The 14,239-nt window shown below is 34.2% G+C and overlaps 2 protein-coding genes across 3 annotated transcripts; both read right to left on the bottom strand.

Moving 5' to 3' along the window:
* Positions 1-1,358: 1,358 nt before the first annotated feature.
* LOC111380344 (probable small nuclear ribonucleoprotein F) lies at positions 1,359-8,507 on the bottom strand. The gene is made up of 5 exons (XM_023003905.1): positions 8,380-8,507; positions 5,978-6,065; positions 5,813-5,850; positions 4,623-4,687; positions 1,359-1,675 (listed from the first exon to the last, which is right to left on the bottom strand). The coding sequence occupies exons 1-5, from the start codon at positions 8,383-8,385 to the stop codon at positions 1,606-1,608; spliced, it is 267 nt and encodes an 88-aa protein (XP_022859673.1). The 5' UTR covers positions 8,386-8,507; the 3' UTR covers positions 1,359-1,605.
* Positions 8,508-9,123: 616 nt separating this feature from the next.
* Positions 9,124-13,915, bottom strand: LOC111380223. Of its 2 annotated transcripts, none has more exons than XM_023003757.1 (5): positions 13,513-13,915; positions 12,774-12,933; positions 10,723-11,839; positions 9,659-9,768; positions 9,124-9,516 (listed from the first exon to the last, which is right to left on the bottom strand). In XM_023003757.1, the coding sequence occupies exons 2-5, from the start codon at positions 12,905-12,907 to the stop codon at positions 9,405-9,407; spliced, it is 1,473 nt and encodes a 490-aa protein (XP_022859525.1). In that variant the 5' UTR covers positions 12,908-12,933; positions 13,513-13,915; the 3' UTR covers positions 9,124-9,404. The 2 variants fall into 2 exon arrangements, with proteins under 2 accessions (XP_022859525.1, XP_022859580.1); XM_023003812.1 differs by lacking the exon at positions 13,513-13,915 and adding an exon at positions 13,350-13,472.
* Between the last annotated feature and the right edge of the window lie 324 nt (positions 13,916-14,239).

The raw sequence follows: 14,239 nt of genomic DNA, 5'->3' as shown, positions 1-14,239 counted from the left end.
CATTAAACTGTAGCAGCAACTAAACACTAAACAGAGAGTTCCAAAGTGAAAAGAATAGCTTGAAAGTGGAGAACTGTGGGTGGAATGGAGGGAGTGAACGAGAGGAACAAGTAAAAAGAGTGGCAAGAAAGCAAGGAGTGGATTATATGTTGGATTTGAAATGTAGTTTATAAGGCCATGCATATGACACTTGTCAATACAATGTCTTTGTATCTAATTATTATCTCATCTCTAAAGACTTCTGATGTTTGGACCCTATCACTTCTGATGTTTGGACCCATGTGATAGAATGCTTTGCCACTTTGCTTATACCTAGTTAATTACCTAATGGCAGAGATATTTGGTTACGTGAATTGGACGAATCATGCTTGTTGTATAATGATTTTTACAATAAGTTTGACAACATGCTACGTGGCAGATTATCGTTGGACAGTTTAAAAAATATTCTTTTTTATCAATACTTTTTTGACACCTACACCATTGTCGAGCATGTTGTACAAATCCATTGTACAAATGGCTTATTCCGAATTGGACAAACTAGCGTTACAAATTTATTTATTATAGTGTTTAATATTTGATTTAGATAATATAACTAAAGATAATTTATCACATTAACATACCTAGTGCAAAGTGAAATTATTTAGATTTTAATTTTGCTTCAAAGATCTTACTTTAGGATTTGGATGAGTGTTTAATCAGGATTCCTTTCAAACATCTTGCTAAAAATTAATGCAACTTTTTGTGTCCAACCTATCTTACTAAGCATTCGAATCAACAAAACAGCATCACTCCAACACAGATTCAAGATTTCATCACAAACCCACTCGGCATCATGAACTCCACTACTAATGTAAAAGAGAATCAAACCACAATTTTTTAACATTCAAACTCGAACCCCAATTTTATCAAAAGTACCTGAACACTCCTCACAAGTCCATCAATGTACGGCCTCCATCTTAAACTCATCATGACCTCTCTTAGCAAGTGAGAAGTCTATATTTACATTGTTTGAGTGTATCCAAAAAATGTTGATGAGAAGATCGTACACTAACATTCAACATTGATAAGTATAAACGTGCGTTCAGTCTCAAAGATAACGAAGATTTGGATGAGGAGAAAGTATCAGATTACATCAATTGAATGCTTCAATATATAAACATCTTTCAATAATGTTGACCTTTTAAAATGAATTTCTTTATTTCAAATATTATTATATAATTTACCTAATATAATGTATGTTCGTTTCTTACATGTCTATGGACTCTTGTTTCCAGTTTTGCGCAGCACATGCATACTAGAAGTATCGACGTTAACAAAATTAACAATATTAAGAATAACTGTTCAGTGAAAAAAGAAACTAATCGAAAATCAAAGGACTTACACAAGACAATTTAACAATTTCACCATTAGATCATCCAACCATTACATCTTAATCCTCAAATCCACAATGATAATACTAATGTCTAGCTTGAGCTTACCAAGCCAACTGATGGCACTCTTAGCACTTGCATTTAAACATCACGTAATTTGAGATTCAATGGGGAAGCTAACAAAACAGAGATAATAATTCCACTTTCCGAACAAAATTAGTACAACACGAAAAATCTAGTCACGATCTGCTTCTTCTATTTCTTCATCCTCCGGAAATCCACGAAGATAGAGAACATTGTTACATCTGCAAAAGAAATAATCAAGTAATAAATTTAAGAATTTTTTTATTGGTCAGAGTTGAGAATAAGTTACTTATTTTGACAGAAAGTAAAATTTAGTTCCAAAAATAAGTTTAAAAAAATAGTTAAGAATTATCCAAATATGTTTGAAAAGAAAAAGTTACAAGTTACTTTAATTAAGCATGGCCAACATGCCAGACGATGTTTGGTAACAAAAAGTGACTTAGAAGTCCTTTTTTTTTTTTTTAAGCTTAAGCCAAACATACTCTTACAGTCAATAACCCTGTTTTATTTGAAATTTTGTATTTAATGATACTGAAATAAATATTTTATGTATAGAATAAATTTAAAGAGTAGAATTCCAAAGAAACAGTTTCATTATATATATGCCTCCATTTGAGAAGATTTCATGAACAATTTAATTTTTAAATAGATAGAAATGAGTAATGGATAAGTAGGTAGTACTTGTGTGTCAATTAGAATGTGCGATTGAAAATGAAGTTTTACCATTTATGCTAAAAGGATTCCAAAATGCTACCTCCTTGTCTGAGGGAATTAATTATATATAGAATGCCACATCTTCAAATTATATATATTGATTTACGCTTTTTTCTAATTGGATGGAAACTGATAGGAACTAGCAGGAAAGAAAATGCATGGTCATGCAATCCATTATCAGAAAAATGACATAAAAAATCCAATCCATGTCTGTGCCTAAGGACCTATTTTATAGACGGCACAAAGGTATAAATGCAGTAGATTCCCTTCTATTTTCTCTTCCTAATGACACCAGAGACAAACTCTCCTCCCAATTAACACCTCTAATTCTACCCCAACGAATACTTGCTTGTATCACATATGCAGTTGCTCGGTGTTCTAGGAGATAAAGAAAAGAAGCAACGACACAGAATTTATGTGAACAGTATTTCAGCTTATTTTTCTTCCTCAATCTTCATTTCACCAAATGAGACTAAGCTCAAGCACATCTCAAAATCCTATGAAGAAGACCAGAACATTACAAGTCCCATTTCACATCTTTTTTTGAAGTATCAAGAACAAGACCTTCTAACAAGGCAACTCCGAAGGTGCATGGCAACAGAATTGCTCTCTTTCTTGTTTTGAGTTTTTACTTGCCGTAGAAAACAATCCCAGTCATTCCAAAAGATTGACCACCATAATCTCTTTCTAATTCATAAGGTATTAACTACCAATTACAAGGATCTACATCCTGCTACACCCTCAACTACCCCCCTCAACAACCTCCAGTCCTACCCCAGCGAATACTTGCTTGTATCAGATATGGCTCAGTTGCTTAGAGTTTAAGGAGATAAAGAAAAGAAAAAAAATGCAAGGACAGCTTATTTTTCATTTTTCTTCTTCAACACCGAGTATTCTCACTACCAAAAATTGTCATACATGTTGAATTATTCATTTGGCCAAACAATATTAAGCTCAAGCGCATCAAAATCCTATGAAGAAGACCAGAACATTACAAACCCTATTTCACATCTTAGCTTTTTGAAGTATCAAGAACCAGACGTAACATGTAAACCTCCAAAGAATGCATGGCAACAGCATCTCTCTTTCTTGTTTTGAGTTTTACTTACCGTGGAAACAAACCCACTCATTCAGAAAGATCGACATCATAATCTCTATCTAACTTGTAATGAATTAAGTACCAACTACGAGGATCTACATCCTGTTACAACTTCAACAGCACCCCACCCCAAAAAGGGGGGGGGGGGGGGGGAATGCTGAAAGAAAGGGGAGGGGGGGGGGGAAAAGTGAAAGAAAGAACCACACACATGCTACGTTGTCCAGAAGAAGAATCTCTGAGTAGAAGAGACAACAAAAGCCAAAAAAATTTATTGACGGCTTGAACCTAAGAAGCACGGATACAGATACGTAATTCGGGTATGATACGATACAGATACGTAGATACAACTTTTTTGAAAAACTTAGGATACGTCAATATGTGTTATAAAATTCAACGTAAATTTATTAATATTAAAAAAATTAATACAGAAGCATGATAATGAAAATAAACAAATTACCAAAGCACTTTATCTTAATCATTAATTGTAGAAACTTCATTTCCTTCAACATCAAAAACAGTTTCTTCATTATTATTAAAAATAACAATCTTCAACTTTGACTGATCTAATGATAGATTAGCAACTTCAAACAATCTAACACCTTCAAGAGTATGAAAAGAGTTTCCAACAATGTCCCACATTTTGGATTCTCTTTTTGAACAAAGATATAATTTATTTATTTATTTTTTTTTTTATAAAAGACGTAAATTGCTATGAATGAAAACCAATTCTTCAACTCGTTGTAGGGTTATTTTATACCTTCTCGTAGAGTGTATAAAAGAGTATGGCACTAGATGAAGAAGAAGGTTGCACAAGAAGTTTCAAAGCAGTATTTTATAGTAAAGGTGCTTGTTAATCATGAAATATCGGATACGTATCAAAAATCATACAAAAAATATAAAATAATTAAAAAACATGGATGGGATACGTAAAAATATATAAAATAATTAAAAAACAACTATCAGGTAGGTATCGGAGGGTATTGGAGAGTATCGAAGAGTATCGACGTATTGGATATGGGTACGTAACAAGTTTACAATTATCGATGCTTCTTAGGCTTGAACCGACTGCATGAAAGTAACATAAAGAACGTCTCAATGAGTGCTTAACAAATCTGAAAGCAGATACCAATTCACTTTTGTTTTCTTCTTTCAATTTTTTTGAAAAAGATGCAACCATGGTCTAAGATTCCATTTCCAACAATCTTCTTTGAATGCTTTAACCACAGACAAGTATGTTAAATATGTACAAGTACACATAAATTATGACAATTCTGATACGGGATTATAAAACTCTTAATGTTCAGGGAATGCTGTTTTAATGGAAAAAATGAATGGTATAATCTGAATAAGAGTACCTGATTAAGATTTCTCCAAGACTTCCACTGAATTGTCCATCACTGTACTCTTCAGCGTTTGCCAGCTGCCAAAAATATTTTACATCAATCATAAGATAGGCCTTAACAAATATGTACAGAATGAGGACAAAATCTCCCTCGAGGTGCTCTCGCTCCATTCATTTTTATTTATATACATGTTAAATATCTTTTCTTTTTTACTTATTTGTTATGTTAAATATATTATCACTACTGTGAAGTTTTACATGAGTAGTAAGTAGGTAAGTGAATGCTGCAATAGTCAACAAAGCTTTATAAAATCACCATTTTTAAGATGGGCAAATAATAGTTAGAATTGATTATACAAACATGAGTTTAATTAGTCAAATTATTAGTGAACAAGGAAAAATATTATCTAGATGAGTGCATAGACTGACCTTGAAACAATGATGATTAACTACTAATGAGTACACAGATGTTGAGCATGGTTGGGAGTGCTTAAAGCCCAATGGGTGTTTTTTTTTTTTTTTTTTGCAGCACCAACATTGTACGACTTTCATATGTTACAGCATGAAAATGACAAAAATTATTGAATATGAGCCTGTTTGGTAGCCATTTTCTTCAAAATGCATTTTTCTCTCTCTTCTTTTCAACCACACATTATTTATTAAAATAATATTACACGTAAATCAAAAACTTTTCCTTATTTTTCAACCACACATTTCACATCAATTTACTATTCTAAAATGCATTTTTACATAAAAATGTCTATCAAACACCCCTTATATTATCAATTTTATTACAAACGTTTTATAGAATGCAAATGTGCCAAAATGATTGATAAAGTTATACAAGTTTATAATCCAAGATGGGCTGAACATGGTAGCTCAATATCTGCAAATCAGCCCCATAATGTGAAGAATATTTTGCCCACTATATGTATATACATACTTGATGTCAGAAACATGTTATGATTTGAATAAGAGTGGAGATTACATTATAAATTTGAGGTTGGTTCCCATTACGTTACAATGAGACAACACTGTTGCCATGTAAAACAAAGATAAATTAAAGCTTAGACATATGAATATTTTGCCTTTTACACTTATTCTGAAATCATGAAACTTCAAAGCCAACACCCATACATAAGACCATATAGGCATGACCTAATAAACATAAATCTAAATGTATTTGAAAATATATAGAAATACCTGCAAGTTCATGTATGAATCCACAGAGACAAGAAAACCTGAAAGGAAATTTCAAATGAAAATAAAAATTATCTCATTATTAACTAGACAAATGGGATATAATTGTGCATATCAGTAGTCACACATACTATATATAAAATTAAAAAATTAATAGTGGAATGGTACCTTTGTATTCCATTCCCCACTTAAGTTTTACCATGACAGGCTTCCCAGTCAGATTGTTCAAGAAAGGTTTGGGATTGACAGGAACAGTCTAACAGTATAACGGATAAAGAAGTTTCAGAACACCACAAACTAATGTTATAGGGAACTAAGAAAATTACTTCATAATGCACTAATCAAAAGACAAGCAATTATTAAGAAAAATGTACTATTTTTCGGGCAGAAAAATTCAGCTGTGATAACATACCATATCTCGTCCCAGGCAAAAATAACTATCAGAAATGAAAAAATTACAAATCTTAATCAATGAAATGATAGAACTGTCATGTCAGGAGCTTAATATTCCTGTGAAGTTTGTAATCTGAAAGCAACAGCATACACTAGATACATCCTTTTTTGTCAGATGCAATTTCCAAGAACAAATTAAACAATTCTAAAAAAGTAGGAAAAATAAATCATAGGTTCTCTCCTACTTCCTTGTATGAAACAAAGAGGCACGCCAAAGACATATTTACCTCTCACTCTAAGTACCTGACCTCAATTTTGTTTGAGTGGAATTAAGATAAGAATGAAGAATATGTTTACAAGAAGACGAAAGTGGGTGGGTACGAACCTATAATACCCCCAAAATCTTTTATAGTCTTAATTGTGAAAATTAGGGCCCTAGTGCAAGACGATGAAAGTTAGGGGATCAAATTGCATATCGGCCAATAGCTGAGGGGCTACTAGTGTAATTTCCTGAGCTATATATACATACCACATTATATGAAATTCAACTTAAGTCATTCCTAAGGGAAAGGTTAAGAGTTTGAATCTTGGGGAACGCGACAAAAATACCATGAGGGGTAAGATAAGCTTATGCTCTCCCAAAGCGGAGAGTACGTAAATTAACGGCTTGGACACATATGTCGGATCATTACAGAACTCAACCCCTAACGCCCCAAAAATGAAAGAAGAAAAAGAAAATTAGAAGAAGAAAGACCTCATGATATGGGAGATTGGAAAACAGATATTCTCCAACAGGTTTCTACCCATTACTACCATACGGAAAATAACAACTCGACCTTCTGTCAAGTGACTGCAATAATAACACAAAGAGTCCGAAATTTTAGGTGGTTACAACACAAAAGTTTCAAACATTCTCTGACACAGCCTTCTTATGTAGAGCTAAACATGATTATAGAAGGCAAGAAAGCACAAATTATTTGATCTCCCCAAGTACTTGAAGAACAGGGCCCAAGTACTAGAAGTCCGCATTCCCCAACCCTTTTGAACAACATAGTGGACTTTCAAGAAATTCTACAAAGCTGGCCCCAGCTCCTGTTGCCAAAACACTAGAACCCAGAAATGCCAAGCTGTAATATGCTTACACATATATATTTAAATTCTCCATGCTTAAGTAAACACATGCTCTGTACAATCTGCTCCCTTTTCTCCCAACAGTCACACTCTCCATCTCCCCACCCCTTAAAACAAATACTAAAAAGCATAACTTGTGTGAAGTCGTTTTGCTTCCACAAGGCAAAAGCGCAAGGTTCAATTAAATTTGACTCTTCAGCCTCAACACAAACCAATAATGTAATTAATAAAAAATTTTAAGTATAAAATTGTTCTTACCGTAAACCATAAACATTAATAAAATATTTCTAACAAATTAGATGTATTATTGCAACTAGAAAAGTTGAGGTGGTGTAAAAGAGAGCCCAGGAAAGGCAAGAGTAAGGAATACAAGCCTTACCCGCCATGAGTTCTCATGCCTTGAGGTGTGCTTCAGTAATTCAAAATGTAAGCCTTGACAAGGGGCTGTAAGGCTCCTAATGAATCCGAACTCAAGAAACACCTAAGGCTCAAATCTCAGGACATCCGAAAGCGGCTGTAAGGCTCCGAATGAATCCTAACTCAAGAAACACCTAAGGCTCAAATCTCAGGACATCCTAAAGCACTGCACCAAAAGGGCACAAAGGGGAAAAATAAAAGGTTCAAGTGCTATCCTTTCCCCACATATCCCACTATTTTAATTCAGTTCGCACTAAAAAGTCCGTCAATTCCATTATCACTCGCACTGAACCCTGGAGCTACCTAATCAGCTGGAACTTTCAAGACTCTCAATTAACTGTTGTGGACCTAATTCTCAAATCAATAACTCCAAAGGCAAGTTGCACAAACCCCCAAAAAAAGGAAAACACCGATTCATTTGTGGAATTGCAAAAAGACCAAACAATTCTGAATTGCAGAAAAAAATGCAGCAAATTGTCTAGTATTACTAAAATAGGCAGAATCCTCACGAAGTCTTGAGACCAAACTAAAAAAAGTAAAAAGAAAATCTTGTACGACAAGCATGAAGCCCATACTCATGACAGGAATCGAAGTTTAGTAAATGCGGAGGAGCACTGACGAGTACTTACAGCCATTGGAGTGTTTCCGGTGGAGGGAAGACGAGGAAATATTTCTCTTCTGCAAGTTTTGAGGTTTCGAGTTGGCGTAGGGTTTTGGAGGGACCAAATAAGGCTTTGTTATCGGATTATTATTTCGCAAGTCATTATCCCTTGTTTGGTTTAGCTAAACAAGTGACATAAATTTAAATTTAAATTAATAATTAATTTAAGAAGACATTTTAAGGGGTTCATACATTTTATTAACTTTTCAACCCTTGTTTGAGCCCATTATTGAATTGAAAATGCATTTTTTAACATAGCAGTGATGAAAAATGTGTGGTTAAAAAAATAAAGAAATGTTTTAGATTTACGTATAATATCATTTTATTGAATAATATGTGATTGAAATAATGTCAAATCACTATTTAAGAATATATATATATATATATTTTTTTTTAAAGAAAACGGGTCAAATAGGGACTCAATTCATTTATTTAACATTGGAGGATTGGATTGCCACGTGACGTGTGAAAAATTAAAATCGCCTCGTTAAAAATTAGGAGAATATGAAGCAGTTTGACAATTTCGCTGAACAACAAGAATGGGACTCAAGGGTTAAAACCCTTAGTTGGACGTCGAAATAAGTTACATTTTAATTAAAATCTGCAAGGAGACACATTATGGTGCAGTTCCTGATCAGAGTTCTGAATATTTTGGTCAAAATTATCGGAAAAGTTTTACCAATGTCTCCAAATTTCATTAAAAATAGAAAAATAAAATAAATTTGAAGTTGGGTCACTTTGATAACATTTTAATGCAAGTTGAATGACCAATAACATAATTCTCCCACATCTACGACTTCTAGAAAATTTTCCCCATCCACCAATGTCGACAAATACCTATACCAAAACTTGTCTTACATTAATGACAGAAGAAGAGGCACGCTTTCTGCATTTATACATTATACCAAAACAAACTCTACCGGAAGCCTAAAACCACTAATCTAACCACAGCAGCAGAAATGCAGAGCACGAAAGTTCTGAAAGAAAAACGCCTTATTTAGTCCAAAACTTCACAAAAGCCAACAGGAATGCTATAAGTAGAGCCCAAAGAGTATTGGTTTCAGGTGCAGAGGTTTTCTTCGACGACGTTCCTTCTGCTTTTTCCCTACAACAAAAATGCAGAACGGAAACTTATTAGACGAAAGAACTCCACAAAGCACGAAAATCTGCGGAAAATGAGTTCTTTAAAGGTAAAACATTTTGATACTGACTGAAACATGAAGAGGTGCTTCATTATAGGTACTTACGGGTTCATAGTGTTATTTTCTTTCAGACAGTTGTCATTATAGGAGATGCTAAGCTTTTCCATGACTGCAGTGGACTCCGCAGAATTCAACCGTTCAGGAGAGTCACTGGCCTGCAAAAGCAAAAGAGACTGGATATAGATACAAGTACAACAACAGAGCTTCAATTCCAGTACCACAATGTCTAGTTCATTTTATTATCCCAGCATTCCGGATTAACAAGTCCATCAGTCCATATATGATTTTCAACCATGTTTATACATGCAATTCAAGAAATCTGTTTTTGACCATCAAATACTCCCTTCGGAGACTATGCGTGCATCTCAAAGATATGTTCTAAAATACCAGAGACAAAGAAAAAGGCAGATGACATAAAGAATGTATAAAGACACAGGACATGAATACAATACAACATGAACATGCGGACACATATTTTTCAAGAATGCAAGAGACAGATACCTCAATTAAAGTTATATGATAATATTTTTTTTATCATTTTTTTTAATTTTTTCAATAAAATTAAAATCCATTTTAGCTTTGATTTTGAATTTCGGAGATAAAATCTTCTGAATATGAGTGAATATTTGTTGTTGCTCTTTATCACTAGTGAGATGATATAAATATTAATGCATTAAAAACTGCATACAGTAGATACAATCATACATACACATAAACAAGAAGTTTCTATAATTTTTTCTCCCATTATGTTGATTCTTTTACGCAAATAGTTTAATAATTAAAACTTTATATTCCAAAATTTAACAAATCAGGCTTGACAGGTCTGATGTGCTATGGTATGTACTCAGCGTGTCACAAATGAAAAACATAGACGCAGAGCATGCTACATGGCGTGTCAAGAATGTAAAAACAACATTTATAGAATAGGACACACCATGTGGCATGTTAGAAACGTGATCCTGAGTATTCGAGGAGTGTCAATGTCCATATTGTTGGACATGAACACGGACATGCCACTCTAGGAGAAGCATCCGTGTTTCTCAGAGAAGATGACATACCAATTTCTGACTCCCAATTAAAGAAGACAAGAATTGCCTTCTACTACTTACCGTGGTTCCATCAGGCAAGGAGTGCTCGACTTCAACGTCTCTAATGCCATGGATATCAGGTGCAGTAGCTTCATCTGTTCCACAGCAATTTAAACTTTCCAAAGACAGGCCTTTGTGTTTCAGTGGTTTTTCATCCCTGAACTCACTGTTCCCTTTCAGCGTTGAACGGGGAAACTTTTCATCCACCTTTTCATCCATCAAACTAGAAATGCTTTCAAAAGATGTTCCGCCGTGTTGAGTTGCTCCATATCCCAAAGCTCCAGTGATGTCTCTTGATTCACTACATCCTCCATCTGCATCATGAGTTGTAGAAAGAGGCCTCATTGGGAATTTCTCCACAGCATCGTCAGCATTAACAGGAGATATTGCAGCTTCTGACTGTTTCAGTTGTTCGGCTCCATCTTTCTCTCTACCCAGACTCACCCTCACTACTGACTCCATACCTACTAGCTCTCCGTATTCTTCGGTTCTTCTTCCAAGTATTTGATCCTCATATGCAATTTGCTCATCACTAAGCCTCTTAGTCCCAGGTTCAGAAACTTCCCCACTAAATTGTGAAAAATTTTGCCTATCACATTCTTGATGAGTTCTGGGCCCAACACTACTGTTAGCAATATGTTCATTCTCGAACTCCTGACTCTTAGGTTGAGAAAACTGCGTACTAGCTTTTGAGACCTCTTCCATGCTGGTATCTTGAGGAATGAGTGCATCGTGTTTTGTACTCAGTTCACCTAATCCTTCTTTTTCCTGAACTGTCTGACTGTGCCAATTAACATCATTATCAAATGCAAAGGACTCAGGTCCACGGAATGCCCCATTAGAGATAGAAATGTGCTTTTCAGTTGTAACCTGATGATCATCAGGTGTGATATCAATTACAGCATGAGTTTTATCTGATAAGAAATCAATTTGGGGTTGAATAGAAATAGATCCCAGCGGGTATTGTTTCAGAAACTCAGACTTGTTATGCTCCTTCAGATATGACTCAGCTGGACCAAGCACTCTGTTCTCTTGAATAATCTCTCGAACAATTTCTCGCACTGTGTAAAAAGATCCACCAACTTCTTTGTGAGTGAGATTAAGTGATGGAAAATTCCCATTATTTGATTTCTGATATCTGCAAGCATTCAAGGAATAAACAAATCTCAGTGGCAATGTACTACTAAAAACCAAAACAAGGAGGCAAAAAAAACAACAGGATATAGAATGATCAAATTCAAACTACATAAAGAGTAGCAACATAGCAATCAGTTTTGGAGGTGTGCAAAACAGAAGTCTCACACTCTCACATTTGCTAGACATGTGGATGGACTTGGGTTTACAGGGGAGTTGGGCTACTCCACGCTATATGTTGCTTTGGGGATGGAATTCCATGTCCCACAAGTGGTAAAGATCCATGCCATAGGGAAGATACAAATTAAGTTTATGTACCCTAAATCAACACTCCGACCATCCAACTACCACACCCTCATGCTAATTGTTACACTTGTATGCAATAAAACATTAATCTTCTCGAAAATCTCATCTTAGAAAGTTAGCAGTTCAATCAGATTTGCTACATTCACATTGTGTTAAGATCTGCTTGTTGGCTTAGGATAACTACAATACTAGTAATATTTGACTAACTGTCTATGGTTCATTCACTGTTTTTTACTCAGGTATTTTTAAACTGTTCAACTCATGGCATCACATAATTGATATACCCGAGAAGGATTATATAAAAACAGCAGCTTGCTAGTTGTTAAAAATGGGTGTTTGTGATGGTTTGCACTTTGCAGGTTGAAGCATCCTGAGAGACAACAGAAAATAGAGAAATAACAAATTAATTGAGGAGCATGTAAGGCTAGTAAAATGTGATTGACCTTTAAAATGTTAATTGTGTTGAAAGCATCTCTTACCTCTAACTTACATATTTTCAACTTTGACAAATAAAAAAATTGTTCACTTAAAACTTATTTATTTATAATTAAACGATTTAAGATCAAACAAACGCGCTCTTGATAATGATTAAGGTCACACAAATACACGATCATCAGGGACAGAGAAATTACTTCGTTATGAAAGATTCAACCATTTCCTTCCTTTCTTCCTTTGAACGCCTGGTCCTCGACTTCCTTCCTCTTGAATCATCATTCACAGCAAGGGCAAAAGTTTGCCCAACCCAGCCACCCTTAGTCACATGCATGTTCTAACCACACCAAGATTTCAAACCTGCAAATATGAACAAAAAACTGTGACATGTTCCTTTTACTTGTAAATTTCTTGAGGGGGTGTCTGCTTATGCGTGTTTTGTGTGTGTTTGTGGGGACACAAATAATCCGGGGCAACACACACAAAAACGTTGTATATGACCGAGAGCGTTACTGCAAAGTCCTAGAATTCTTCACTAGATTTGAATCATTGATTTCAGAAAATAAATATATTTAGATAAACTGCAGCGCCAGCAAAAGAATCAACTGAATCAGATAACAAATACATAGCAAATAAAGTGCAGTAGCATTTTAATTAAAAATAAAAGAAACAAGAAAGAGTGAGCCAGCTAAGTACCAATATCGAATAATGAACATATCGAATAATGAACGAAACAAAAATAAATTAATAATAATAATAAAATTGAAATAATATACATTCACTGGCGGGACGAAGAATTTCATGTACAACGCAACTTCCAAACCCCAAAAGAAAACGAAGAAATAAATAACGAAGCAGATCAAGGAAATCATAAAGTAGCAAAAAAGCATAAATTTATTAAGGCAAAAATAATCAAGAATCACTTGAAGAAAAACTTACCCACGATTGAACTACAGCTGTAAATCGATATTCGAAAAAGGCAACTTAACACGGAAACGCAACTTTACCACCATTGCATATGTGGGAGAAAAAAAGTGAAAAACCCTACAGTCCAAAGAGTGAGCAACAGAAATCCACTAAATGTTGTAATCTGATTGGTGCTAAAAGTAAAGGCAGGCAGATTGTTGGTTATTTTAGAGGGAATTGGGAGCACATTTTACTGACTAAATCGAATTACAGTACAGATCGACAAATCCTAACTCTGATTTACGCGAAAATTATGCTATCTTTTGTTGATCTATATAATACTCATGGATGAAGATTTATGTCCGACTTTGTGTCGCCGATATTGGATTTAATTGATGATCCGAGTACATATACTACTTTGAATCTTTTTGAATTTGGATTAATTCTGTCTAGTTGTCTAGATTCAAGATATTAATATTTCTGTTCTACAATTAAATTCAAATATATGGGCCCGTTTGTTTTTCATTTTTGAAAAAATAAAAATAAAAAATATAATTTTTATAGGTCTCGCACAAAAGATGAAAATTCAAATTTGATTACTTAATGTGATACATAACGATCATATTTTTCATTTTAACGAGGAAAGAATGGGAAACAAACGCGGGCTATATATCCATTTGGATATTAAGCCAAATTTTTTTATTGATTTTGTTAAAAATGATTTATTATTATTATTATTATTATTATTATTATTATTATT

The sequence above is a fragment of the Olea europaea genome, chromosome 1, assembly GCF_002742605.1.
Source record: "Olea europaea var. sylvestris chromosome 1, O_europaea_v1, whole genome shotgun sequence".
In the NCBI taxonomy this organism is placed as follows: domain Eukaryota; kingdom Viridiplantae; phylum Streptophyta; class Magnoliopsida; order Lamiales; family Oleaceae; genus Olea; species Olea europaea.
The sequence above is the reverse complement of the archived record's forward strand: the minus strand, read 5'-3'. Positions and strand labels throughout refer to the sequence as shown.

What these genes read in the sequence shown, in the direction of transcription:
- LOC111380344 (XM_023003905.1), bottom strand. An exon ending in GTGGGGAATGGAATACAAAG is followed by an intron (nt 5,851 to 5,977) that starts GTACCATTCCAC and finishes ATTTCCTTTCAG; the next exon opens with GTTTTCTTGTCTCTGTGGAT. An exon ending in ATTCATACATGAACTTGCAG is followed by an intron (nt 4,688 to 5,812) that starts GTATTTCTATAT and finishes TATTTTTGGCAG; the next exon opens with CTGGCAAACGCTGAAGAGTA.
- LOC111380223 (XM_023003757.1), bottom strand. Translation starts at nt 12,907, where the DNA reads ATGCATGTGACTAAGGGTGGCTGGGTTGGGCAAACTTTTGCCCTTGCT. An exon ending in CCTTGCCTGATGGAACCACG is followed by an intron (nt 9,769 to 10,722) that starts GTAAGTAGTAGA and finishes TTGCTTTTGCAG; the next exon opens with GCCAGTGACTCTCCTGAACG. An exon ending in GAAAATAACACTATGAACCC is followed by an intron (nt 9,517 to 9,658) that starts GTAAGTACCTAT and finishes TTTTTGTTGTAG; the next exon opens with GGAAAAAGCAGAAGGAACGT.